The sequence below is a fragment of the Columba livia genome, chromosome 17 (assembly GCF_036013475.1).
Source record: "Columba livia isolate bColLiv1 breed racing homer chromosome 17, bColLiv1.pat.W.v2, whole genome shotgun sequence".
Lineage (NCBI taxonomy): Eukaryota > Metazoa > Chordata > Aves > Columbiformes > Columbidae > Columba > Columba livia.
In genome coordinates, this window is record NC_088618.1 from 13,158,731 (window position 1) to 13,185,168 (window position 26,438).

The following is a 26,438-nucleotide window of genomic DNA, read 5'->3' on the forward strand; positions in this document are numbered from 1 at the left end:
TCAGCCTCTCCCCATAGGGCTTGTGTTCCAGTCCCTTCCCCAGTCTTGTTGCTCTTCTCTGGACCCGCTCCAGCACTTCAATGTCTACCCTGATATTTCCCTCCAGCATCGGTACAAATGGCTTCGAGCAAAATCAGTTCCTTGCGGAGAGAAAAGGAATAAGAAAAGTCAAAGAGCCAGTGGAGCGAAGATGCAATTATATTTTACATTTTACTTGTTCTTTACTTTTTACTCCTTCAATAATTGACGCACAGGACAAGAGGGAAGGTGCAGTGTTACCTATCCTGTTTCCCCCAAAATAAGAAGGATCTTATATTAATTTTTGCTTCAAAAGATGCTTACTTTTTAACATGTATAGCTGCCTGGACATTATTTAAATTGACTTTTAAAATGAACTGTAACTAGGGCATATTTTTGGAATAGGGCTTATATTTCGAGCATCCTCAAAAATCCCGGGAAATCACGCTAGGGGTTATTTTCAGGGTAGGGCTTATTTTCGGGGTAGGGCTTATTTTTGGGGAAACGGGGTAGTAGGCAGGTTTAAAATGCTAAATGTGTTTTCCTTTTGTGAGTCTTGAGAGTTTTCTTGCTGCGAATGGCTTTTGCTGGAAGGAAGGAGAGGAACAGGAGAGAACATTATGGAAATCGCCGAGTGGTCCGATGTCAGTAAGATGAAATTTCATAAAACCAGGTGCAAAATACTGCAAGAAAAGCCAAACAAAACTATTGGTTTTGGCTGGTTTAGCGAGTTTGGTTTGATTTTAAGGGGAGCAGACGGTGGAGCTGTGGCGGGTGTTTCGCAGCGCGCCGCAGGGTTTGCACAGGGAAACGCGGCAGTTTGGTGCCGGTGTCTGCAGGGGGAGCAGAAAACAACCGGCGTGGTGAGGGTGAGAATGACCGGGCTTGGAAAGTCCGACTGGAAGCGGCTTTTCCAGAGTTTGACGGGTCGGTGTCGGAGGGGCTGTGGATGCTTCTCAAATCCCCTCTCTGTCCTGCTACAATTATAGACGCCTTCTGATGGTACCTGCGTGAAATGCTTTTCTTTATAGGATTCCTTGTTTGCTTGTAGCTGTGTGAAGCTTCCCGTTTGTTCTGTTTCTTTATGTCTCGCCTGTATTCATATGTCTGGGCTTTGGTGTGTGTTTATTGGTTTTTCTTGCCCTTTTGCTTTGTTTCAATATATTTGGGCATTCCTTGAAAGGGTATTTCAATGCAGCGCTATATCCTGCAGTAGATTATTATAACTAGTATATTATACTGAGTTTATTATATGGTATTTGGATGCGGGCGGACGTCCGCAGAATTATTTTAAGGCAGTTTTGTTGTTGAAACGACGGCTTGAAATGTGGCAAGAGCCCGTTCTTGCCTGGCTCTCGTTGCTCTCGGCACCCGGCTCTGCCCCGAGAAGAGGTTGTGAAAACCTTGGGTGCTTCTCCCTTAGAAACTCTTAAATGTCAAACAGCTGCAATTGCCAAAGTTTCTGGTTTCTCCGGGCCTGTTTGGTACCTCCCGTGTGCTGGGGATGCGCGGGCAGGACCCGCAGCTGCCCGAGTGTGGGCGCGGGGAGGAGGAGGAGCACGGAGAGGAAGATGAGGAGGAGAAGAGGATCATGAGGAGGAAGATAAGGAGGAAGATGAGAAGGAGGAGAAGAGGATAACGAGGAGGAGGAGGAAGATGAGGAGGATGAGAAGAGGATAATGAGGAGGAAGGTGAGGAGGAGAAGAGGATAAACAGGTGGAGGAGAGGAGGAGGAGGAGGAAGATGAGGAGAAGAGGATAATAAGGAGGAAGATGAGAAGGAGGAGAATAGGATAATGAGGAGGAGAAGGACAATGAGGAGGAAGATGAGGAGGGGGAGAAGAGCATAATGAGGAGGAGGAGGAGGAGGATGATGATGAGGAGAAGAGGATAATGAGGAGGAGAAGGAAGAGAAGAGGATAATGAGGAGGAAGGTGAGGAGGAGAAAAGGATAACGAGGCGGAGGAGAAGAGGATAATGTGGAGAAGGAGGAAGATGAGGAGGAGAAGAGGATAATGAGGAGGAAAATGAGAAGAGGATAATGAAGAGAAGGAGAAGACGATAATGAGGAGGAGGAGAAAGGGATAATGAGGAGGAGGAGGAGAAGGGGATAATGAGGAGGAGGAAGATGAGGAGGAGGAGGGGGCTGAGGCGAGGGAAGGGCAGAGATGCGGCTGTGGAGCGTCCCGGGGACACCGTGTGCCCGTCGCAGCCCCGGGGCTGTGAGTCCCACGTGTGGCTGCTCCCTGCCGAGCGCTGGATGAGGAGGCGGTGCTGCGGGAAGCGCGGTACGTGGGCATCGGTTCATCAGCGCCGGCTGCCGGGAGGCGGGGGGGCTGAGCGCTGCACGTCGGAGCCACCGCAGCGTCGCTGGTCGGGCTGTGCCCATTGGGCTGGGAAAGTGTTGGAGAGACCCTGGAGCTGGTCGGACACTTACACCGAGGTGTAAGTTCACGAGGCGATGGGTCTCGCCATGGGTGGGTGATGCTCAGGGCTCACAGGGTGCATGGGGCAGCCCCTCATCCCCCCACACCGGGGAAAAAATTAGCTCGATTGCTGCAAATAAAACATTTCAGATCGATTTTTAATGGATGAGCTGGGGCCTGAGTCGTTTTAGTACCACTAATCCTATTAGAGCTCTGGATTTTTAGAATTCATCTAATATGTTTGTTGGTGGGCGTTGGAGATGGAAGTGGCACAGCTGCGAAGATGCTGGAAAATTAAGGATTGTTGGTGCTTTTTAAGTTGAATAATCATGATGATAAAAGGAAATGTCGCACTGAAGTGTATGGACTTCTGGTGGGTGTGTGGTAGTGGCCACAGGCGGGAACGGGATTCAGGCGAGATATAAGGAAGAATTTAAAGTGAGGGTGGTGAAACACTGGAATGGGTCACCCAGAGGTTGTAGATGCCCCATCCTTGGAAAAATTAGATGTCAGGTTGAACAGGGCTCTGAGCAACCTGAGCTGGTGCAGATGTCCCTGCTCATGGCAGGGGGGGCACTGGGGAGCTGGGAAGGGCCCTTCAACACAAACTGTTCAATGAAAACACAAAATACTCAGACTAAAACCGAACTACAATCACCACCCTGCCAGGTTTTCTTCCACACAAAGTATTTGGAAGATAGAATTACAAGGAAAGGTGTATTTTTAAAGCCTGATATAGTTTTCTGGCAACAGAATGGTTTGGTGTTGCTGAAGGTGGAGCTGTGGGGTGACGCGGGGACTCTGGGTGCCACGGGGACATGAATTGTCTCCTTTCCCGTCATCATTTTCCCATCCTCATTTTCACCCTTGTCTGTTCTGCTCCCCGGGTGACCCCCACCCAACTCACCTCCTCGCTCAGCAAGAACTAGCGTCACAATTGGAGTGTTTCTCATGGAACACGAGCCGGATGAAATCCCATCTGGACGCCGAGCGGCACGGCCGGTGCCTTTTGCTGGTCCTGGGATGAAGGAAACTCCCGTTGTTGAGCGGAGTGAATTAAATTTGGGGATAGATCATCAGTCTGGTTTCAAACACTGATTCTCCAGGCATTTCGATGTCGGTGTGAGTGAAATACCAGCAGGAGGAATTTGGTGGCAGCCGCCAGGAGAGATGCAGAGCTGGCTGTGATGGTTTGTGAACATTGGACTGGTGGACACGACCTCGGCGTTGCTGTCGTGATCCATCCCTGCAGTTACTCCATAAGAGTAAATGCTGCTCATACCACCCGTAGAGTAAGGAATTTGCAAGACAATAGGTGAAAAAAGCTTTTCCCTGACGATGCAGACAGTTATCCAGTGCATTGTGCCATGGTGAACGGTGGAGATCACTGAGTTATGTGCCATGGGTTTGTGTGGGGGGCAAGGAGACCTCAGAAGGGGTGATACAGGGAGTTGAACTTGGTGGTCCTTATGGGTCCCTTCCAACTGCAGGGCAGATGTGCTTGGGCTGAACTGACTGCTTTGGCGTGAGCGCGGCGGCCCAGCGGGTCTGGACGCTCCGGCAGGACGCGGCTGAGCCGGATCGCCTCTTGGGACCGTCCGAGGTGTTTGCTCATCGACACTGTGGGGAAGGGCTCCAGGGTCCCGGTCCATGTCGCCGGCAGGACTGTGCTGTTACACTGGGGGTTGTGAGGAGCTGAGCCACTGTACTCAGTGCTGGTGAGGCCTCCACCTTGGGTCCCTCGTCATAAAAAGGACATTGAGGAACCAGAGAGAGAGCAGAGGAGGTGATGAAACTGGTGAGGGGCTGGAGCACAAGTGTGATGGGAGCGGCTGAGGGACCTGGGGGTTCAGCTGGAGAACAGGAGCTGAGGGGAGACCTTCTGATCTCTGAACTACCTGAAAGGAGCTTGGAGCCAGGGGGGTCGGGCTCTGCTCCCCAGGAACAAGCGCCAGGAGCAGAGGAAACGGCCTCAAGTTGCGCCAGGGGAGGTTGAGGTTGGATCTGGGAACAATTTCTTCCCCAAAGGGCTGTGGGGCATTGGAACAGGCTGCCCAGGGCAGTGCTGGAGTCACCATCCCTGGAGGGTTGGACAGACGGACATGAGGTTCTCAGGACATGGGGCAGTGCCAGGGGTGGGTTATGGTTGGACTCGATGATCTTGAGGGGCTTTTCCAACCAAAATGACTCTGCGGTTCTATGAAATTGTAGCTCTGCTGGTCATAGGCGCACACATGAGGTTTAGCGTATTTGTATGTGAAAGATGAGTATATGAGATATATATGATATATCTGTGTGTCTGTCTCTCTTGGGATGTATATACACATATACTGATATATAGCTGTATGTACATATTGGCTCTGATCTTAATGTCAAAACACAGATCCTGTCTCCATCTGCTTCTTGCATCTCCTAACAGAAACGGAAGAGCTCATTTCAAGCTAAATCCCATCATTTCTTCCTCTCCATTTCAATACTTCACTTCTCGTTGCATTCGTGGGGCTTTTTCCCCTTGAAAATCTGCTTCTTACCCAAAGCACAAGTCTACATGCAAACAAGTTAATACAATTTTTGCATGCATGTGCTTTGCCAGCATTGGTTTTCCCTGCCTCAGGTGCGGTGTGCTCATAGCTTGCTTTTCCAGAATTTGTCCTTTTTCCACCCAGAACACTTGCGAAGTCTCTTTTTAAAAAATATATGTGCAGAGAGAGTGGTTGCAATTTAAAAGATGGAATATATGCCTTTCCTTCATTGCTATAAAAGCCTCACAACCCAGCTAAAGTGGGGGAAAACTATCCAGTACAAACTATTACTAGTTGTAAATCCTCGACAGCGGCCGCATGTCCAGCTTCTCCTCCTCTTCTCAACTGTGATTTATGCTGCATTTTTCCTCTGGACTTTCTTGTCCTCCTGAGACCAATAAAACACTAAAGGCGGGGAAAATCCAATGGCTCCGCAACGGAGGGGCGAGAAAATAGACACGAGGAGGACACGCGGTCGTGGAACCTCAGACCTTTCGCCGTGGAGCCTTTGGGGATGTGAAATGTCACTGCGCGAGTACAATGTATAGTGAAGTTTCTGATAAAAATACAGAAAATCTCATGTGTGTTTTAAGCAAGTGTCCTAAAAATAACCTCCAGCAGCATTTAAAGGGACAAGCTTCCAAATAGCATCCTCCTAGCACCAAAGCAGCACCGCTTTGGTTTTTGGACAGAACACCTGACAGCGCATCGCTCCAGGGACGGCCCCGCCGGAACCTCCCCTTGCTGGGACCCGGTTCTTTTCTTCCCCCCTTTTTTTGGCCGGCCGGTGCCTGTTTCTGGCAGAGATGGAGTTAAGGGCCGCTCCGTGGTGCATGCTGGTACGAGGGTGGTTTGATGGTCGCTGGGAGCCGGGTGCCGGGGTGCCCGGCGAACGGCATGTGGCGAGAATTTATCATGTGCAAGGTGGGACTGTCAGTGCAGCGACGCGGCCGCCCCGGAGGCTGCTGAATAAGGACATTTTCTTTTGCTCTTCCGTTCTCTCTGATTTCCATGCGGCGCTGGCAGCCATGTAGCGCGGCCGCTGCCAGGGGAGCCCGCCGTGGGGATGAAGGGGAGGGGCTGCTGGGAGCCGGGATCCATCCGTTCCTTCTGCAACGCCGGCTGTCTGAATAAATTTCACAAGGGTTAGTGGCCTCCCCGGCGTCCTCCCGCCCGCGCTGCCCGACCGGTCCATCCCTGGGAAGATCCGTCCCCGAGGATCCATCCCTGAGAATCTGTCCCTGGGGGATCCATCCGTGGAGGATCCATCCCCAGAGGGTCTATCCCTGAGGATCCAACCCTCAGAATCTGTCTCTAGGGGATCCATCCCCAGAGGATCCATCCTTGGGGAATCCATCCCCAGAGGGTCCAGCCCCAGAGGATCCATCCCTGGAAGGTCCATCCCTGAGGATCCATCCCCAGAGGATCCATCCCCAGAGGGTCCATCCCCGAGCATCCATCCCCAGAGGATCCATTCCCAGAGGGTCTATTCCCAGAGAATCCATTCCCGGAGGATCCAGCCCCAAGGATCCATCCCTGCAGGATCCATCCCTGAGGATCCATCCCCTGAGAATCCATCCCTGGGGGATCCATCCTCGAGGATCCATCCCCGGAGGATCCATCTCTGAGGGTCCATCCTCAGAGGGTCCATCCCCAGAGGATCCATCCCTGGGGATCCATCTCTGAGGATCCATCCCCGGGGGATCCGTCCCCAAGGATCCATTCCCAGAGGATCCAGCCCCAAGGATCCCTCCCTGGGGGATCCCTCGCTGGGGGATCCATCCCTGGAGGATCCATCCCCGAGGATCCATCCCCGGGGATCCAGCCCCGTGTGCTCCCTCCCCAGCCGTGCGGCTGCCTGGGGCGCGCCGTGGGGCTGTGAGGCCCCCGGGACGTGCAGCGGCTGTGTCACCCCACGCGGGAGCCCCGGGGGACACGGAACACAAAGCTCCCCCGTGCGGGCCCGTGGCCGCGTTGCCGTGGGACGGGGCTCTGGGCCATCGCGTGCGGCGTCCTGTCTCGCTTTGCTTTGAGGTTTATGGTGTGGGGCACTTGCTCTTCCTGCTTTATCAGGTGTTGAAAAAATACTCTAAATCACCCCCCATTCAGATCTACCAAGTTCTGCTGCTAAGAGGGTTAGATTTTATGATAGTTTGTTCTTTTTGTGCACTTTTAATATCAAAAAGAAGAATCGGCTTATTCGTAATGGGTATATTACTTCCTGCTATAGCCTGTTCAGACCTGTTGCTTGATTTCAGTAAATTAGATATAGTTTTTTGCTTAGTTATGGGCCAAATTATGTTGCAGTTGGGATGCAACGAGAGCAATTCTGTGTTTGGGTCCGTGCTTCAGTGTGACGTGTTGCGAGAGGCAAAGATGTTCTCCGGGAGATATTTCTTGGTCAGCACCGAGCACCCCGGCGCGGTGGGGAGCTGTAATATATATATATATAATATATGTAATGTAAGTCGGTCCTGCAATGAAGCAGAATGGGTCTGCGGGTGCGGGTTCCACCTTTTAGTGGCACTTCAGTGTCGCTTCGCGGGTGGAGGGGCCGAGCGACACCAGGCTCCTCACAGCAGAGAGCAGGGACCATGGGGACAAATGGGGGTTTGCAGGATGCTCTGAACTTCCTGTCACGGGGGAGGAATTTAGGGTTCTGCTCCCTGCAGAACAACGTTTAGATTTCTTAAAGACAAGCGCGACTTAAAAGAGTTTGGTGGTGGGTTCGCTCTATTATGGGGGAGATGTGCCAAGCCGAATGCTGTGAGCTGCTCTCCAGGGCCTGCACCCGTTCCCCACGCGAACGTTCAGACGGGGCCGTGTCCGTCGCGGTGCAAACTTCAGGATCGTCCCCTCCCCGGTGACCGCTCACCCCGCAGTCTGTGTTCAGAGCTCCAGGGCAGCTCTGAGGCGCCTGTGCCGAATGTGGAGCAGATGGCAGGAGACCGAACTCTCGGGAAAGAGACAGGGATTTGAATGGAGCGGAACAGCGGGAGGGCCGGTTCGCGCTGGTACCTGTGCGGGGGTCCCCCCCGAGCACAGAAACTACAAACTTTATGTCTTTGCAGACATTCAGACCACGATTCAGTCCAATAACAATATTTCACTTTGGGGTCTTCTTGCTTCTCGTTGGATCTTTTCACTGATTCCACGTGGGCCTTTGTTTTGTTCAGCTGTGGACGTGGTTTATTGTCCATGGCCTTGCAGATGCTGCTTTGACTGAATAAATCCTTTCTGCTCAGCAAGTGCAGAACAGGCCCCGTGTTGCAGTTTCTGTAATGTCTCCGCATTAGCCCTGGGTCGCTGTTTCCCCAGTCAGCTCCATTTTTCCCAGCAAAGTGCAAACTGGACCTTATCTCACAAGTGTCCAGTGGAGTTTGTAGTTGCTTTTGGTAAATATGAGCAGAACTTTACAGCTTAAAATTTTAGCAAATCCAGCTTACCAAGTAACATGAAGCAAAGAGTACATTGAAAATCGTACAACCTTATGTCTCTAAATAACTCATTACATTTAGCGTGCATCTACTTAAGCTAAATGATTAACATTGGACTTGAATTGGGCTCATCGGCTGGGCTGTGAGCAGTAAGCCCGTTGCCATACAGCTCACTCATTCAGCAGGGGAGCTCACAGCGGCTCCTCCAGGCCGTCGTGTTGACAGGACGGAGCGGTTGCCCCGTGGTCCGTTGCGGACGGTGGGAAAGGTCTGCACGAGACTCCTGCGCCCGCTCGGCACCGCGGTTCCGTCCCGCTCGCCTTCCCCTGGGGGTCTCCGTTCCTGCGGGAACCGGTGGCACTGGGTGATGCACATGGGGACCTCTGCGGTCATCAAATCCAATTGCTGCTCCTTTGATGTAGTTTGGGATAATTAATAGGCTTAGGCAGGATAAGAGGGAAATCCTACAAACATTCATTAGGGGTCATATCGCTGTTGAGGTGAGATCACGTTAGATCCCATTTGAAAGCTGAAGCCTGATCTCTTCACCCAGGGTTGTCTTTGTTGGCAGTGGAGAACCGGGCACCTCCGGGAGCCGTTTGCTTTGCCCAACATGTGTCACCACGACCCCAGGGGAGCCTGGAGGCTCTGCTCGGGTTTGGACTCTCCATTGCTGGCTGTGGAAGGCAGGAGGGATGAGTTGTCCTGTCTTCTTCAGTCACATGTCTTCTATCCAGGGAAAAGTGGGTATTAGGAACAATTTCTTCCCCAAAGGGCTGTGGGGCATTGGAACAGGCTGCCCAGGGCAGTGCTGGAGTCACCATCCCTGGAGGGTTGGACAGACGGACATGAGGTTCTCAGGACATGGGGCAGGGACAGGGGTGGGTTATGGTTGGACTCGGTGATCTTGAGTGGCTTTTCCAACCAAAATGATTCCATGGCTCTGTTTCTAAGTGTTTAAAGTCACCACTTCCAAACGCCGACCCCGTTTAATTTGCATTAGTGTGTGGGGTGAAGCTGCCGGACACCAGCCCCCAATCGCCCCGGTCCCCGCGCAGCCCACAAGGACGCGCGTCCCCATCCCGCTCTCAAGCATCGCTTCACAATCAGCTGTTCCATCTAAATGTAATTTCCTTCCCCGGAAAAAGGCGAAGAAAGGAGGGATGTAAGTAGGTCAAATCAAAATTGCAGCAGTTGAGGATTTACAGCAGGCTGCAGATGACCACAAAAAGCTTTTTTTATCAAATCCAGATTGTCCCCTTTCCTTTGGCTTTCTTCTCGAGCCATTTTTCTGGCTGGGTGACGTAAGGACACGTGTGTCACCAGAGATGCGCAGAGCAGTTTATATAACCGGGCTTCAGCGGAGAATAAAAATGCCCCAAACCAGAATTATCCTCACACAAAGCTGAAATCATGGGCCTGCGCCTGTGAAATGTGACCGTGTTCTCTGTGCAAGACACGCGCGCTTGGGATAGTTCCAGACGTCCTTCGGTAGCCTTGCTGGTGAACGAAGGTGCCCCCGCAGCCCCGGGCAGAGGGCGGACTCACCGCAACACGTCCCCCCGTGGAGGGGACACCCGAATCATTTTTCCCTCTATTTCAGTGGCTGTTGGGTTTGTCAGGTCCCCTGTCATGCATGTCCTGATGCAGGAGTTTCTGCAGCTCTGGCACATCCCGGCGGGATGAGCTGGGGGTTGTTTTCCTGGCTGGGATGGTGTTTTTCTGCCTCAAAAGCATCTTTTCCCTATTTCCCGCAGGGAAAAATGATGCTTTTGGGGAGGCTTTGCCCTGACGTGTATAAAGGTTCCCCTGTACAGCAGGAGACGTGTCCTTATGCTGCTTGCGGAGTGTGTTTAGCAAACCCAGGGGGGTCTTGGCCCTGGGAAATGGCAAGTAAATACTTTTTTATGTATTTTCAACCAACCGAACCCCAAAGCTGGGAAAACATTGGGTTTAAAACTCAATTTACTGTAAAAAGTGTGATGCGTAAGCTGTGTGGTAAAAGCTTCTCTGGTGAGGATGTTCTCCCTTGGAAATGTGATATTTCAGGAGTGAAAATACTTCCCAAGAAGGCTTTACTTTTCGTTTAGAAATCCTCATGCTGTAATGGTTATTTTCTACACAACTTTTGGCCTTAAATCCACTTATCTCACCCAAAAGGAGCTGTTTGAGGTGTGTTTAAAATGCTGATGACTTGTAATGGAAAACAGGCCCAGGGGTTTGCTCAGCAGGAGGTTCCCGGCAAATAAAAGAGGAGGCTCTGGGGAGCTTCGAATAGTGTATTTTGTGCTCATAAGATGAAACCGAAGCAAACCTTGTGATTAAACAGTGACAAAAAAGGGCAGAAGTAGAATTAAGGGGATTTGTTTTTACTCTTCTGCATTTGTGTGTTAAAGAACTGATCTGGTTCGGTTAGAGCTGATGGGATCTTGTCTGCTGGGTTCATTGACAAATGAAGGAAAAAGAACCAGAATCCCAGAATCCCAGAATGTCAGGGGTTGAAGGGCCCTGGAAAGCTCATCCAGTGCAATCCCCCCATGGAGCAGGAACACCCAGATGAGGTTACACAGGAAGGTGTCCAGGCGGGTTGGAATGTCTGCACAGAAGGAGACTCCACAACCCCCCTGGGCAGCCTGGGCCAGGCTCTGCCACCCTCACCCCAACAAGTTTCTTCTCAGATTTCAGTGGAACCTCCTGTGTTCCAGTTTGCACCCATTGCCCCTTGTCCTGTCACTGGTTGTCACCAGAAGAGCCTGGCTCCATCCTCCTGACACTCCCCCTTTCCATATTGATCCCCATGAATGAGTCCCCCCTCAGTCTCCTCTTGTCCAGCTCCAGAGCCCCAGCTCCCTCAGCCTTTCCTCACACGGGAGATGCTCCACTCCCTTCAGCATCTTGGTGGCTGCGCTGGACTCTCTCCAGCAGTTCCCTGTCCTGCTGGAACTGAGGGGCCACAACTGGACACAATATTCCAGGTGTGGTCTCCCCAGGGCAGAGCAGAGGGGCAGGAGAACCTCTCTGACCTACTGACCACCCCCTTCTAACCCACCCCAGGTACCATTTGCCTTCCTGGCCACAAGGGCCCAGTGCTGCCGAGGTGTTGAAATCTTTCTCTAAAGAGCAAAGTGTTTTATTCTGTGTTGGATAATGGGTTTTATTCTGCATTTTGGTAGCAGGTTACAGCCTTGGGCACGGGACTGCTGGCCTACAGGAACACACAGCCTGCACTTAGTGCGCGTGAAAAGGTCGGTAGGCAGCTGGCAGATAAAGATCATTAGCTTATCTTCAGTTAATTTTGAGGATCTCAAAGCTCTTCCCAGCAGAAGCGACAATGGCTGTTTGGTGCCAGTGCCTGGGTTACTTACCCTGCTCAGCAAATGTAATCTGTCGTTAATACTGGATGGGGATAGGGGTGATAATCATCTCCTGAAAGTCAAATCCCAGCCTGGCACCCGGCAGTGACCGGGGCCGTGGGTGATGGGCGCCTACAGCGAGCTGCACCAACAAAATAAATAGATGAAGAAATGCATTCCTGTAGCTACATACACACCAGTGTGTATTTATTTCACGGCCTAGCTAGAAACCATTTAAAGGAATGTTTAAAATTGATGTATGTAATGAGTGTTGGACTGAGCTTTGACTGGGCTATGGTACCGCACTGATGGACAGGGCTGCAGCGGCTTCCAAAGAGAGAAAGGTTGGTTCAGCCTTTTGCCAGTTTTATTTAGAAACCTCCCAGGGAGGGAGCCCAAAATAGAGGGTGAAATCTTAGACCTGGTTCATGAAACCCACAGACATGTCCTGTTATGGTTTCTTGTGTGTGATGCAGAATCATAGAATCGTTTTGGTTGGAAAAGCCCCTCAAGATCATGGAGTCCACCCATAACCCACCCCTGTCCCTGCCCCATGTCCTGAGAACCTCATGTCCGTCTGTCCAGCCCTCCAGGGATGGTGACTCCAGCACTGCCCTGGGCAGCCTGTTCCAATGCCCCACAGCCCTTTGGGGAAGAAATTGTTCCCCACATCCAACCGCAACCTCCCCTGGCGCAACTTGAGGCCGTTTCCTCTGCTCCTGTAGCTCCTCTGGAAAGCAAGTTGGCTAGAAAGGTTCTCACTGAGATGGAGCAGCACAGAGATGGTAAATCCGCTGGTTCTTTGGCTGTTTAGTCCTGGCTCAGCTGCTCCCAGAGCTCAGTGTCCATAGTTTGCACTGGGCTGCGCCGCTGAAGAGCTGTGGATGTTCTGTTACAACGCCAGCCGTTCAACAGCCGCTTGTGGCTGATATTGTCCCTTCACGAAAGCGTGTCAAGTCTATTATCAGGGCTGTCAGATTCACCTTTTCCGAAACAAAGGCTGAGCACTCTATCAGATGTGTTAGGTGGGTGTATCCACACAGTGCCCTGGCTGGGTTCCTTCACTCTGGGTGGTTTTACCAGTCACAGTGGTGAAACAGCGACGCGGGGGGGTCCGTGGTGGTGTGTAGAGATGTTTCGCGTTGTGGACATTTTTACTTTGAGCAGTGTGAGCAAAGCGGGGAGCGTTTGCTTGCAGAAGTGAGGAAGGAGCCAGCCCCTCGGCCCTCATTGTGTTGGAGCCCGACGTGAGCGCAGGACAAGGCACCGCAGCGGTTTGGGCACCGGGACGTGTTGCGTTGCCTCCTGAGCTGGCCGAGCCGCCTCCTTGGCAGTGAGGAGCGCCTGGAGCTCAGCGACGTCGCCAAAGTGTGCACTGAGGGCAGAAATTGTTCCTTTTTTTCCCGAATTATGCCCTTTTCCCCTTCATTCCTAGCACTCAGGGCGGTGGTCCCGGCGGGTGCTGGTGGACGTGGCTGCGCTGCGGGCGGCCGTGGCGCAGGATCGGTGCCAGGGCGGCTCAGCACAAGGCAGGAGATGCTCTTCTCTTTGGCGCTCATCCACAGCCGTAACTAACAACGTGAGCTTATTAGCTGGGTCTTAAATACAAAGCAGAGTAATTAGGGAGGAAGTGACCGTCTTGATGGCCTGATGGTGTAATCAGAGACCAGAAATGCGTTTGTAGAATTGGAAAGAATGGAGATGATCTCCCAGCTCCAGCCAAACGGGTCTGTGAATAGGGGTCCTATGTAGAGCAGAAATGGATTTAGTTGTTCCCTTTTTGCTGCCCTGGCAGCCAGGACAGCACTTCAGGGGTCACCGCGCTGCTCCCGCCTGTGCTGCTCCACACCAACCCCGGACCGGGGCTGCTGATGGGGAGCGATTCCAGGGCTCAGCTGCTGGTTTGCAGGATATTTTTGCAGTAAGTCATGGACAGTAACCGCGGTGCAGAGAGCAGAGTGCGGCCCGCCCCCAGCGAGCCGCTGCCTGGCCCGTGGTCCTGCAGAGCTGCCGACAGAGCCGTGTCCCCACAGCCATGGCTGCCGGGCCCGTAGCTCCTGGGGGACGCACACCGGCTTTATATTTGCTGATTCTGCAGAAATCTGGTTATGCCTTGGCAGGGAATGGCACAGTGTGGTTTGGTGAGCTGTTCCGGCTCAGTGTGGGGTGGATGTACACCATGGGGTGCTCCTGGAGGCTCCCCAGTGGCCCCAGTCCCAGAACGGACTCGGACAGCTCAGGGATGGCTTCAACCTGCTGCATGTTGGGGTGACAGCTTGGGAGCTTCGTTCTCCTGAGCTGCTGCCCGGCCCGGGGTGGTCACCTCCATCTGCTCTGAACCGCCTGAAAGGAGCCAGGGGGGTTGGGCTCTGCTCCCCAGGAACAAGCGCCAGGAGCAGAGGAAACGGCCTCAAGTTGCGCCAGGGGAGGTTGAGGTTGGATGTGGGAACAATTTCTTCCCCAAAGGGCTGTGGGGCATTGGAACAGGCTGCCCAGGGCAGTGCTGGAGTCACCATCCCTGGAGGGCTGGACAGACGGACATGAGGTTCTCAGGACATGGGGCAGTGCCAGGGGTGGGTTATGGTTGGACTCGATGATTTCGAGGGGCTTTTCCAACCAGACAGTTCTATGATTCTATGAGAGACACGTTGGGAGCTGCTGCATCTCCTGGAGTCTCCTCATTCAGACACCAGGGCAGGTCGCTGGAGCAGCACCTGAGGAGAGGTGAACCCACCAAATCGTGGGGGATCCTGTGGGAGCTGTAGAAACGGAGTAGAAGCCGAAGAACGGATGATGGTGGTGATTATTATAATTGTAGTACCTTGTATGCTGTTGGAGCGTGAACTTGCTGTGCTGCAGGGATCCATGGGACGTGAAGGTGGCGGGTGCCTATGTCTGATGGTCCATCACTGGTAGGGGACAGAGGGTCCCCACCACAGCCACTCATCAGCGGGGCTGGAGGAATGACTTAGTGCTTTAACTGTGACCATCTGACGGAGCTCTGGCCGTGATGGGCTGATCTGTCTTCGAGCGGGACTTGATTAAATTACCTTTCCATTTGTAGGAAATGGCTCGTTAGGGCTCTTGCCCACTGATGATTTCTCTCACTTTACTCATGGAGATCAGTGCTGTGTCACCTCTCTGCTCCGGCGTGTTTGCAACACCTTGCTGCCCAGCAAGTGGAAGGAACGAGGGAAAAGCAGAGGGGAAAGCGTTCATCCCGCTTGCGGTGCCGAGCCGTGGCGTCCTCTGACACACAGCGTGTGAGCTTCTCATGGTGGTCATAATAATATTATAATAATATTTTGAAGAAGTGGGGGAAAGAACTGGCTGGAGGGTCGGACCCGGAGAGTGCTGGTGAATGGGGCTGCATCCAGCTGGTGGCCAGTCACTAGTGATGTCCCCAGGGGTCAGTGTTGGGTCCAGTCAGCTTAACATCTTGATTGATGATTTAGATGAGGGGATTGAGACCATCATCAGCAAGTTTGCTAGTGACACCAAGTTGGGCGGGAGTGTGGAGCTGCTGGAAGGCAGGAGGGCTCTGCAGAGGGATCTGGATAGACTGGAAAAATGGGCTGATTGCAATGGGATGAAGTTCAACAAGGCCAAGTGCCGGGTGCTGCACTTTGGCCACAACAACCCCCTGAGCGCTCCAGGCTGGGCACAGAGTGGCTGGAGAGCAGTCAGACAGAAAGGGACCTGGGGGTACTAATTGACAGGAAGCTCAACAGGAGCCAACAGTGTGCCCAGGTGGCCAAGAAGGCCAACGGTGTCCTGTCCTGTATCAAAAATAGCGTGGTGAGCAGGACCAGGGCAGTGATCCTTCCCCTGTGCTCTGCACTGGGGAGGCCACACCTGGAGTATTGTGTTCAGTTCTGGGCCCCTCAGTTCAGGAAAGAGATTGAAGTGCTGGAGCGGGTCCAGAGAAGAGCAACAAGACTGGGGAAGGGACTGGAACACAAGACCTATGGGGAGAGGCTGAGGGAGCTGGGCTTGTTTAGTCTGGAGAAGAGGAGGCTTAGAGCTGAGCTCAGCACTCTCTAGAACTACCTGAAGGGCAGTTCTAGCCAGGTGGGGATTGGGCTCTTCTCCCAGGCAGTCAGCAATAGGACAAGGGGGCATGGGCTTCAACTCTGCCAGGGGAAATTGAGGCTGGAGATGAGAAAGCAATTCTTTGCAGAGAGTGGTCAGGCATTGGAATGGCTGCCCAGGGAGGTGCTGGACTCACCGGCCCTGGAGGTTTTTAAACTGAGATTGGACATGGCACTTAGTGCCATGATCTAGTCAATGGACTGGAGTTGGACCAAGGGTTGGACTGGATGATCTCTGAGGGCTTTTCCAACCCAGTCCATGCTGTGATTCTGTGAAAAAAGTTGCTTCCTCCTCGTGCTCCTGCGCTCGGGCACCTGGCAGCTCAGCACTGAGCTGGGTCTAACGCTGTGCAGCCGCTAATTAGTGTCTGTGGCTTTGCTGTTTGTTGTGAATTAAGAGGCTTGAACGGTGCTGATAAACGGCAGCTTTTAATTGATGAACATGTAGTCAAGTAAAATCTATATTTTGTTGTGCAGACATTCATCCCGCCTTACTGTGGGGAAGGTTACCAGTAATTACTAAAGCCTCATTAGCTGTTGTTAGTTTGTAAAGGCGTGTGTCCTGTTAATTGGGTTTGGATCTGTCCCCACGTGTGTCTGAGCGCTCCAGCCTGTGGTGATGGCCCCGACACTGCGCCCTCAGCATGTCACTTGTCCCCATGCTGCTTTTCTGTGCATCTCGCTTGAGGTCTCTCACTTTTACGTGAAATTCCGTGTTTTACTGAAGCTTCACCCTTGCTGCCTGTTGTAAAAATCCTCCCTACAATGTAAAAACCTTCATTAGAAAGGGACCAGCCCATGGTGTGCGCTCCGGGCTGTGAGCACCGAAGGAGCAGGATTTAAATCCAAAGGCAGAAGCGGGGGGTAAGTTGGACCCTTTTGGGGGCTGCTTGTGACCCTCCCCGTGCCTGGGGCTCCCAGTTACACACTGGGCAGCAAAGGGGCTGGGAGACCCGCAGGCTCGGCAGCATCCCGGCCTTTCCCTGGCACGTCCTGACCTTTGGGAACCGGAGGAAGGCAGGTAACGTGTAACATACACCTACCCGATCTTCTTACAGTGGGTAAGCCGAGCCCAGGTGGCTCGGGCAGGATTAACTGCAGATAAGGATGTGCATTAACGGGGGGTGACCACGGCGGCTGTCGGGCAGCTCAGCTTCAGTGGCTGGTTCTCCAAAGCCTTGGCTGAGCTGAGCTCGGGAGCCTGCGGGACGTTGGTGTGTGTGACCCCGGGTCTCAAGGGGTTTGGGAGCAGGGAGGCTGGTTGCAGTGGCAGAGATTTGGGGACGGGCTGCCCCTGGTGCCCCCGTGTCCCCACAGCCCTTCACCGTGTCACCCTGGTGCTCGCTGGCCGAACCCCCAGCGCTGATGGGTCTTGTTGTCGTGTGTGTGATCCCGCGGTGGCCGCACGTTTGATGGGGACGGAGCTATCGCAGCTCCACAGCTTCTGCTTGTGCTGCCGTCCCCCCTCCCTGGGAACAAGGTCCCTTGTCACCATGTTCTTATTACTGAGGAAGGAGAGAGCTTTGTTCTGGTTTCTGTGAGGATGAGGAGGCCTGGGGCAGGCTGTGTGTGCTCCCTGCTGGTGGGAGGCCTCCAGGAAAAGAGACGCTATAGGTAAAAAAGTAAAATAAAATAATAATGGGCCAGGTTCATCCATGGTGCCCCCCTGGGAATGGTCCCCGTGCCACCGCGGGTGACGTTACCCTGCGAGGGACAGAGCTGCTGCGGCTCCTGGTGCCGGCTGTGCCGTTGGCACCGCTCACGTGAGCTCCCTCCTCCTGCTGCTGAAACCATAGACAGACCCCGGGCTGGAAAATGTTTAAACATCATTAAAAATGCATGTTCGGTGACGCACTTAGGAAGACATCCAAGACCTCTGATGGTTTTCAATAGCTGCGTGGAAGAAAAGGGCCTCACCCCACGTCCTCCATAGGGGTCACTTCTGCGGGTTTCTGCTCTGAAGAAAGCTCGTCTCCTCCAAAATATCGTCATGTGTGAATTTTATGCTACTTCTGTGTTTCTCCGGGCTTGTTGCAGGGCCCTGTGTCACTCCGTGCTGGCAGCCCTGCAGAGACACAGGGACTTCTTGTTCCCCTGCCCCTGGTGTCACCAAACCACAGTGGCTGCTCCATTTCAGCGCAGGGGAGCGGTGCAAATTCGTGGTGATTGCTCAATAGTAAAGGATTTAGTGAGTAAATGGACAGACACGGTTAAACGACAACGTTTGTGCTTTTTTTTCTGTGCTCTTTGTGCATCTGTTAGACAAGAACAAATGACTTTTAATTAGTTGTGACAGCACTTGTGTCTGAGGGGCAGAATATTCACCGGTCTGTGTGGAGATAGTCCCGGAGCCGTCGGTTGTGCAGGGCTGTGCTGGTCACGTTGTCCCGTCCACCGGGTGGGATTAGGTTGAATTAACTCTGAATGCCACACGCGTCCTGTCCCACCAGCTGAGATCAGGGGTGAGTTAACTCTGGGTGTTTCTGCGCGGTCACGCGAAGTGATGACAGAGTCACTCAATTATGAATTTACTAAAAGTATGTGGTGGGATTCGAATTACAGCCATCAGTGACTTGGCAAAAGTGTATTATTATAGCACAAAACTTGACTTCAGCAGCAGAACTGACAATGATGTTACCTTTATGTGGTCAAGAAGGAGGAAAAGAAAGAGAGAAGAAAAATGAAGTAGATATGTTACACTAAGATATCAGAGAGAGAGGGTGAGATGTCACCACTCCACAGGTCGGTGGGTCCCATGACAGCCTCTGGAGGGGGTGGACGTGTTGGAGGTTTCAGTGCACGGCACCGCCTCATGTCACATATGAGGTCGTTTCATAAGCTGGTTCATTTACATGCGGGCGGTTCGTCTCCTCCCTCTGTTTGCTCTTCATGCTAATTAGAAAGACTCTTCTGGAAATGGGTCTGGGGTCTTCAGAGTAGGGGAGGGTTCACAGTACTGACCAGCAGTGAGTTGTTTTGCCCGTAGCTGTAGGTTCGTGGTTTCTTCTGGTAGTTGGTTGTCCACCAGGTGGTTCACCTCTGTCATCTCAATCAGACCATGAGGCCTTAACAGCAGCACTGTTAATTATCACAAAACAAAAAGGCAAGTGTAGAGTCTTGAATCTGGGCAGGAACAACCCCAGGTTCCAGTGTAAGTTGGGGAATGACCTATTAGAGAGCAGTGTAGGGGAAAGGGACCTGGGGGTCCTGGGGACAGCAGGGTGACCATGAGCCAGCACTGGGCCCTTGTGGCCAGGAAGCCAATGGTACCTGGGGTGGGTTAGAAGGGGGTGGTCAGTAGGTCAGAGAGGTTCTGCTGCCCCTCTGCTCTGCCCTGGGGAGACCACACCTGGAATCTTGTGTCCAGCTGTGGCCCCTCAGTTCCAGCAGGACAGGGAACTGCTGGAGAGAGTCCAGCGCAGCCACCAAGATGCTGAAGGGAGTGGAGCATCTCCCGTGTGAGGAAAGGCTGAGGGAGCTGGGGCTCTGGAGCTGGACAAGAGGACACTGAGGGGGGACTCATTCCTGGGGATCAATATGGAAAGGGGGAGTGTCAGGAGGATGGAGCCAGGCTCTTCTGGTGACAACCAGTGACAGGACAAGGGGCAATGGGTGCAAACTGGAACACAGGAGGTTCCACTGAAATATGAGAAGAAACTTGTTGGGGGTGAGGGTGGCAGAGCCTGGCCCAGGCTGCCCAGGGGGGTTGTGGAGTCTCCTTCTGTGCAGACATTCCAACCCGCCTGGACACCTTCCTGTGTAACCTCATCTGGGTGTTCCTGCTCCATGGGGGGATTGCACTGGATGAGCTTTCCAGGGCCCTTCAACCACTGACACTCTGGGATTCTGGGATTCTGTGAACTTTGGGATAGAAAAGACAAGGTGTGTGTCTCCACAGCCAGCTGTCTTTTCTGCCCAAATTGTCAAAAACTAGATGTTTAAGGCACAACATCATCCTTTGTTTTAGCAGGGATGGGGAGACTGCTGCAAGGCTGTCACATGTGTCCTGGCTGTGAATTCCGACTGTACCTGTGGCTGAGGGGGGTGATGGTTTAGTGCAGTGCAAATTCGTAATGTTCTTCTGGATGTGGATCTTGTTGGCTCCACAGACTGGAGATTTTTGCCTCTGCATGGCTGATGCGGATATATCTAAAGATATTCAGCACTTTTGCTGGCAGTTTTATGTGGCGTTTGGTGGAGTAAAGAACCAGATATCCAGCCTTTTAATGCAAAAATTCAGAGCGATGCTGGGAGGAGGACGGGGCCTCCTGCAAGCTCAGCGTCCTCGTCACCCAGGGCATGGCCCGCCGGAGCGTCCTGAGCGCGGTGCTTTGTGCCGGCTGGGACCTCGTGGGAAAGCAGGAGATGAAGGAGTTCAGAGTCAGCAATGGAGCTGGCAGGCCCAGGGTGGCTCTGCTGCACCGATTGAGTGCACCCCTTAGCGCCACAAAACAATGTTTGTACGTATTTCCTCTACAGAGATCATTTGGCGTTTTGTACAGAACCAGTCTGTGCAAGTTTAGCTGATGTTCTTGGCAGCTGGGACATCCTACCTTCTCCTTTGCCATCTGACATTAAACAATACAAACTTTATGATGTGGAGGCCCAGTATGGTTTGCTTCAGGTGTGACGCAGGCTCTCCTTATAATTATTGTGTGCTTTTCGTATTAATGCTTGTTCTATGAAGTTTGTAAACTGCCAAAGTTTTTTCTGCCTGTAGTAAATCACATAATTGGGCAGTGAGAGATGATAGTGCCCTGATCCCTGTAAGAGCACCCGTTGGTGCACACGTGGGCCCGCGTCCTGCTGTGGCTGCTTTGATTTAATTTGATTTAACACAGAGCGGTACCCAGGGAGCCGACAGAGCGATCCTAGCGTGCAGCACACGGTTTTGATCTTCTAACAGCTTGGAAGGTCCCTCTGGGCTCAGCAAACTCCTTAAGTGATTTGTGCATGAAATTCTGGCACGAAAACCTGCAGATGTTAAAGGTGCAAAGAGGAACAGGTTTCCTCTGCAGACAAGACGTCCTCGGGGTAGATATAAGAAAGAAATCGTTGCCCTGAGGGTGGTGAGAGCCTGGCCCAGGTTGGCCAGAGAGGTGGTGGATGAACCATCCCTGGAGACATCCCAGGCCAGGCTGGACGGGGCTCTGAGCAACCTGAGCTGGTGCAGATGTCCCTGCTCATGGCAGGGGGGGCACTGGGGAGCTGGGAAGATACCATTGGCCTTCCTGGCCACAAGGGCCCAGTGCTGGCTCATGGTCACCCTGCTGTCCCCAGGACCCCCAGGTCCCTTTCCCCTACGCTGCTCTCTAATAGGTCATTCCCCAACTTGCACTGGAACCTGGGGTTGTTCCTGCCCAGATACAAGACTCTACACTTGCCCTTGTTCTATTCCATTAAATTTTTCCCTGCCCAGCTCTCCAGCCTGTCCAGGTCTCTGATGGCAGCACAGCTTCCAGTGTCACCACTCCTCCCAGCTTGGTGTCATCAGCAAACTTGCTGACAGTCACTCTATTCCCTCGTCCAAGTCATTGATGAATATATTGAATAGTGCTGGTCGCAGTACTGACCCCTGAGGCACTGCACCACATACAGGCCTCCTCCCGCCCCGCTGCCCGTGGGGCTCGGCCGGGCCCTTCCCACCGGGATCCCCATGCAGGGAATCGGCCAGGCCGGTTTCACAGTCTGATTAAATGACTACAATAGAAGTCGGTGTCCCTGGTCACCACCCACGCCAGCTGCCATGGAGAGATTTGCACCCTGCGCTGCTCCTGGCAGGTCAGCGCTCTGTGTGTGCTGCTCCGAGCCGTATAATGAAAACATTTCTATTTTTATCAGGCCATTCCGGTGATGAAATGTGCAGTGTGATCCACCCATTATCTGATAACACACCGTTATTTCTCTATAATCACACCTTCGCCACCATTTTTTTGGTCATTGCTATTCAGAACTGGCCGTGGGGACCGGACGGGACGTTTGTCCAGCGGCGCTGTCTTTCCTCTCCAGCAGTGTAACAAAACCATCAGCTGGGCTCATTCTTCTCTGCTGTGACTCCGCTCCAGCAGGTTCCAAGTCCTGCTCTGCGGTTCTGTGCTGGCTGCCAGACTCCTTATTGCAAGGGAAATGGAGAGCAGAACGTTGTAGTCAAAGGGCCAAAAACCCAACCCAACCCTCCACCCCTTGCAACCCAGAATCTCCCTGCAAGGACTGTTAGTGTGTCCGCAGTCGATTTTCTCCCGTTTCTGCCTTTCATTCAGTCGTTCCCTACACAAGATATCATCCAGCCCCAATTTCATCCCTTTGGATGATGTTTTATGGCGCTCGTCTCTCTCGGTAGCGCATTGTCCCAAACCGGCCGTGGGCCGTTGAGCACTTACCAGAAATTACGTCGTGTGTCTCAGATACGACTAGAACCCTGAATTTATTTGCTTTTTTTAGCTCATTTTAAAAGTGCCACTGCAATTTATATTGGATTTATAATAAGCTGTGTTTATTGGGTTCTTTTCGACTGACCAGGCGGTTGTCTGCTGTCTGTTGGTTTGGCTCTATCTGGTATCGTGGGCATCTTGCGTTTGTCATGTATTTGCGTCTCCATTTCTTCAATGTATCCATCTTATTTTGAGTTTAAATCCCGCCTTAAGTGTGTTTTAAACCCTTCCATATTTCTTTGTAGCCTAAATGATCAGATTATTGGGGTTGTTTAGACAAATGGGTAATCAGAAAATCCCGTATGTGCTGGAAAGAGAGAGCGACTGCAATCCAGATAAAGCGCAGCAATTGCCGTTGAGGCTTATTGACTGCTAACGTCATTATTTTCTAATTGCAGCAATAAAGTGTTCAATAGACGGGCTGGAAATGCTGCAGTAATCGTAATAAAAATACTTTGTGCTTTTCTTTCAAGAAACAAGAAGTTCTTCATGTGCATTAATGGGTTGGTACGTCCCCTCTCCATTCAGGCTCGTATTTTAATAACATATTTCGTAGGAAATGTAACGTGAGGGTCAACCGCAAGAACGGTGAAAAGCTGGTGGCAGAGCGGATCAGGACTGTGCTGGTTTGACTGAAAATGAGTCAGTTTTCTCCATGCAGTTACAAACCTTTCTTTTCCATGGCTCACACACTCGTTGCTTGGGCTTAGTCTGAGAACCAGAGAGAACAGCCCAGCAGAGTTAATGTTCTCATTGCTCTGCTCTGAGAGCCAAGGACACTCTGAGCTCTGCCCACAGGTGTGGGGCAGCGAGGAAGGGGCTGGACGGACAGAGCTGGACTGACACCCACACTGACCATGGGAGTGCTCCAGCCCCTTGGTGTCATGCTGATTATTCAAGGAGAGTTGGGATCTTCACCTTCTTCTCTCTCATGTTGTTCTTCACTCTTTTTGCCAGAGCCGGGCAGTTCGGTTTGGGATGTTTAGTTCAACTTTTTGCTGTTTTTCAGAGGTCTCTGGGCCTTTCTGCCTTTTTCTCTTTGCTCTCTGGGATCAGCTTTAGGAGCAGGTGCTGCTGCCTGAGACGGGCTGTTCGGTGTGGATGGAGTTCCTGAGCAACTGCACTGAGTATCGTCTTTTATTTCTATTTTATATATATTTATATATATATTTATATATATATTTATATATATATTTATATATATATTTATATATATATTTATATATATTTATATATATTTATATATATTTATATTTATATTTATATTTATATTTATATTTATATTTATATTTATATTTATATTTATATTTATATTTATATTTATATTTATATTTATATTTATATTTTTATTTTTATTTTTTATTTTATTTTTATTTTTATTTTTATTATATAAATATAAATGTAAATATATATATATATATATATATATTTACTAGTAGTGTATTAGTATTTAGTTATTTTATTAAACCGTGTTTATCTCAATCCAAGTTTCTCCCTTCCCTTTGGATTCTCTCCCCTGTTTGGGATGGGCGCGGGTGAGTGCGCGGCTGTGTGGTTGTGTTGCCAGCTGGGGTTCAACCACGACAAAGCCCTATGGATCACTTTGATTAACTTCTTCGATTGCACCAACTTTCCGATTTCTCGGAAGAAATCCCTGGTGCAGCCAAGGGCCATCATCTTGGGCTCAGCCTCGGTACCTTTATTTGGGGTCCCAGCTCCCTTAGGTTCCCTGCTCTCCCGGTGGGTATTTGCCAGGCTGCTTTCCGTGTAAGCTGTGATTTATCCTGGATGAGAGGCAGAGAGGTTCACCCCAGCTGCTCTTTATTCCTTTGTTCTTCCATTCTCCATTTTTCAGTCCTCAGGTCACTGTGGCGTTTGCTCACCACAAAAACAAGAGCCATGGGGCCCTGTTCGAGCGTCACTGCTCTCTTTGGCTTATTTTACCTATTACTTTTTGACCAGATCCATATGTTGGATTTCCCTTGGTATCACAACTTAGCATTACAGCCGATCGTTAGCCACAAGCAATTACTACAAGTGACGGGTTTGCACTTAGCGTGGAGTGACCTGTGTCTGGAGGCACCTCCGGAGGCCCCTGCTCAACCTTGGGCCAATGTCGGTCACGTCGCTTGAGTCCCAAGACTTCAATTGCTGTAGAACGTGCTCATTTCACTTCTCTCCACGTTTCTTATGGATTTCAGGCAAACCCGATGGGATAATCTGTGTGTTTTCAAGCTCTGGATTTGTCACTCCATCATTGGGTTGGGGTTCTCCAGCTCGTGCCCACCACCTCCTTCCACCAAATGGGACTTGGGGAAGTGTCACAGCTTGTCACAAGCAGCCAACCTTGGCTATTTTTAGGCCTCCATTTGCTTCAGCAGCTTTCCATTCGCATTAGAGGGGCGAAGAAATAGCCTTGCCAGGTTGGTGATAATTGCTAAGTGATCACCCAGATTTGGGATGGTTTATGAATGATTATTTGCTGCGCTATTTTGATGATTAATTTCCAGCCTAATTCTTTATAACCACAAAAGCCTGTGCCTGCATCTGCAGATGCTCTGAAAGATCCGTCTCTCTCTTGGCAGCCGAGATAGACAATTAAATATAGATACCCATTTCTATTTAATATTCATAGCTATTAAAAGCGATGAAAGGAGATGTGTCTTCTAAAGCCAATGTGGAAATTGCTCCGGTTGAGCGATGACGGGTGATGGTGTTTCCAGGAGATCCGGATTATCCCGGACAGGAAGGGCTGGTGTGGATCAAACCTGTGGTGTCAGCAGGGACACTGGTTGACGATGGGATCAACTGGGAATCTCCTATGGCGGTGGGGTTGGTTTCGGTGGTGTGGAAACACCTGTGGGGAGCAAGGGCTCCGAGTTTTGTCTGGGACTGCCACAGGAGAGAGATATTTTTTGTATGTTTAGACATACAGCTCCTGGACGGGTATGGGAAAAGGCAGGAGGAAATGCACAAGAGAGCTGTTGTGTCCTGCCCGTCCCATCCCTGTTTCGCCCCATATTGCTTTTCATCTTCCTCCAGCCCAGCAAACGTGCTGTGATTTGTGGGCACTGGTTGGGATGGCAGCAGGAGGTAAACTGAGTCAGGGCAGGCAGGGCCTGTGGCTCATCTCAAGTGGCTGAGCTGGGGGACAGTTTTGGGGTGGGTACGATGGGGCTGTGTGTTTGTAGCAGCGACACCTCTGTCCCATCCCCTTCAGTTGGAAGAGACCCTCATGATCATCAAATCCAACCATAACCCACCCCTGGCACTGCCCCATGTCCTGAGAACCTCATGTCCATCTGTCCAACCCTCCAGGGATGGTGACTCCACCGCTCCTGTTCCAGTGCCCTGTGTCCTGTTTCAGGCCTGTTGTCCTCAACAGGTTTCTCTGGTTTCTCTGGTTTCCCGTTCCAGCGATGGGTGCTGCGTTCTCCCGTGGGTGCCTCGGCCATTCTACCTCCCGAGCTGAGGGAGGAGCAAACCGTGGCGGCGTCTGCTGCTCTGGGTCACCTGGCATCGCTGTGGGGCTGCAAAGAAACAGCTTTTTCTTGGTATGTTGGGAACAGCCGTGGTGGCCTGAGGCTGACAGGCTGCTGACTCAGCGCTTCAAACCTGAGCTCCCGGCTGGCAGACAGAATCACACAGAATCCCAGAATGTCAGGGGTTGAAGGGCCCTGGAAAACTCATCCAGTGCAATCCCCCCATGGAGCAGGAACACCCAGATGAGGTTACACAGGAAGGTGTCCAGGCGGGTTGGAATGTCTGCACAGAAGGAGACTCCACAACCCCCCTGGGCAGCCTGGGCCAGGCTCTGACACCCTCACCATGAAGAAGTTTCTTCTCAAATTTAAATGGAACCTCTTGTGTTCCAGTTTGCACCCATTGCCCCTTGTCCTATCACTGGTTGTCACCGAGAAGAGCCTGGCTCCATCCTCCTGACACTCACACGACTCTTGTGACTGATGGGCAAAAGTGGCTGCCGACATGCCCCATCTCCATGGCCGTGGTTGTTGGTGGCTTTGGCAGAGCCCAGCAGCACTGTCTCAATTAAAATCATCAGTGTTCCTTCTATTCCATTATGGTTTTACATGTGGTCAGTGGTCAGTGATCTCTTCCCCGTAGGAGAATGAAGCTGTGGGGATGCCCAGGACAGCCCTC

The 26,438-nt window shown here is 51.7% G+C and overlaps 1 protein-coding gene across 3 annotated transcripts in view; it reads left to right on the forward strand.

The window, feature by feature from the left end:
- OSBP2 (oxysterol binding protein 2) overlaps nucleotides 1-26,438 on the forward strand; it is a 127,444-nt gene that overhangs the window by 51,359 nt on the left and 49,647 nt on the right. Inside the window, exon 1 of one of the 3 annotated variants that reach the window (XM_065033952.1) lies at nucleotides 5,531-6,110. The exons of the other annotated variants lie outside the window; for them this stretch is intronic. Coding sequence (XP_064890024.1) covers nucleotides 6,032-6,110 — 79 coding nt within the window. The 5' untranslated portion in view covers nucleotides 5,531-6,031. Of the gene's footprint in view, nucleotides 1-5,530; nucleotides 6,111-26,438 lie in introns of those variants that run through there. 3 annotated transcript variants of the gene reach the window in all.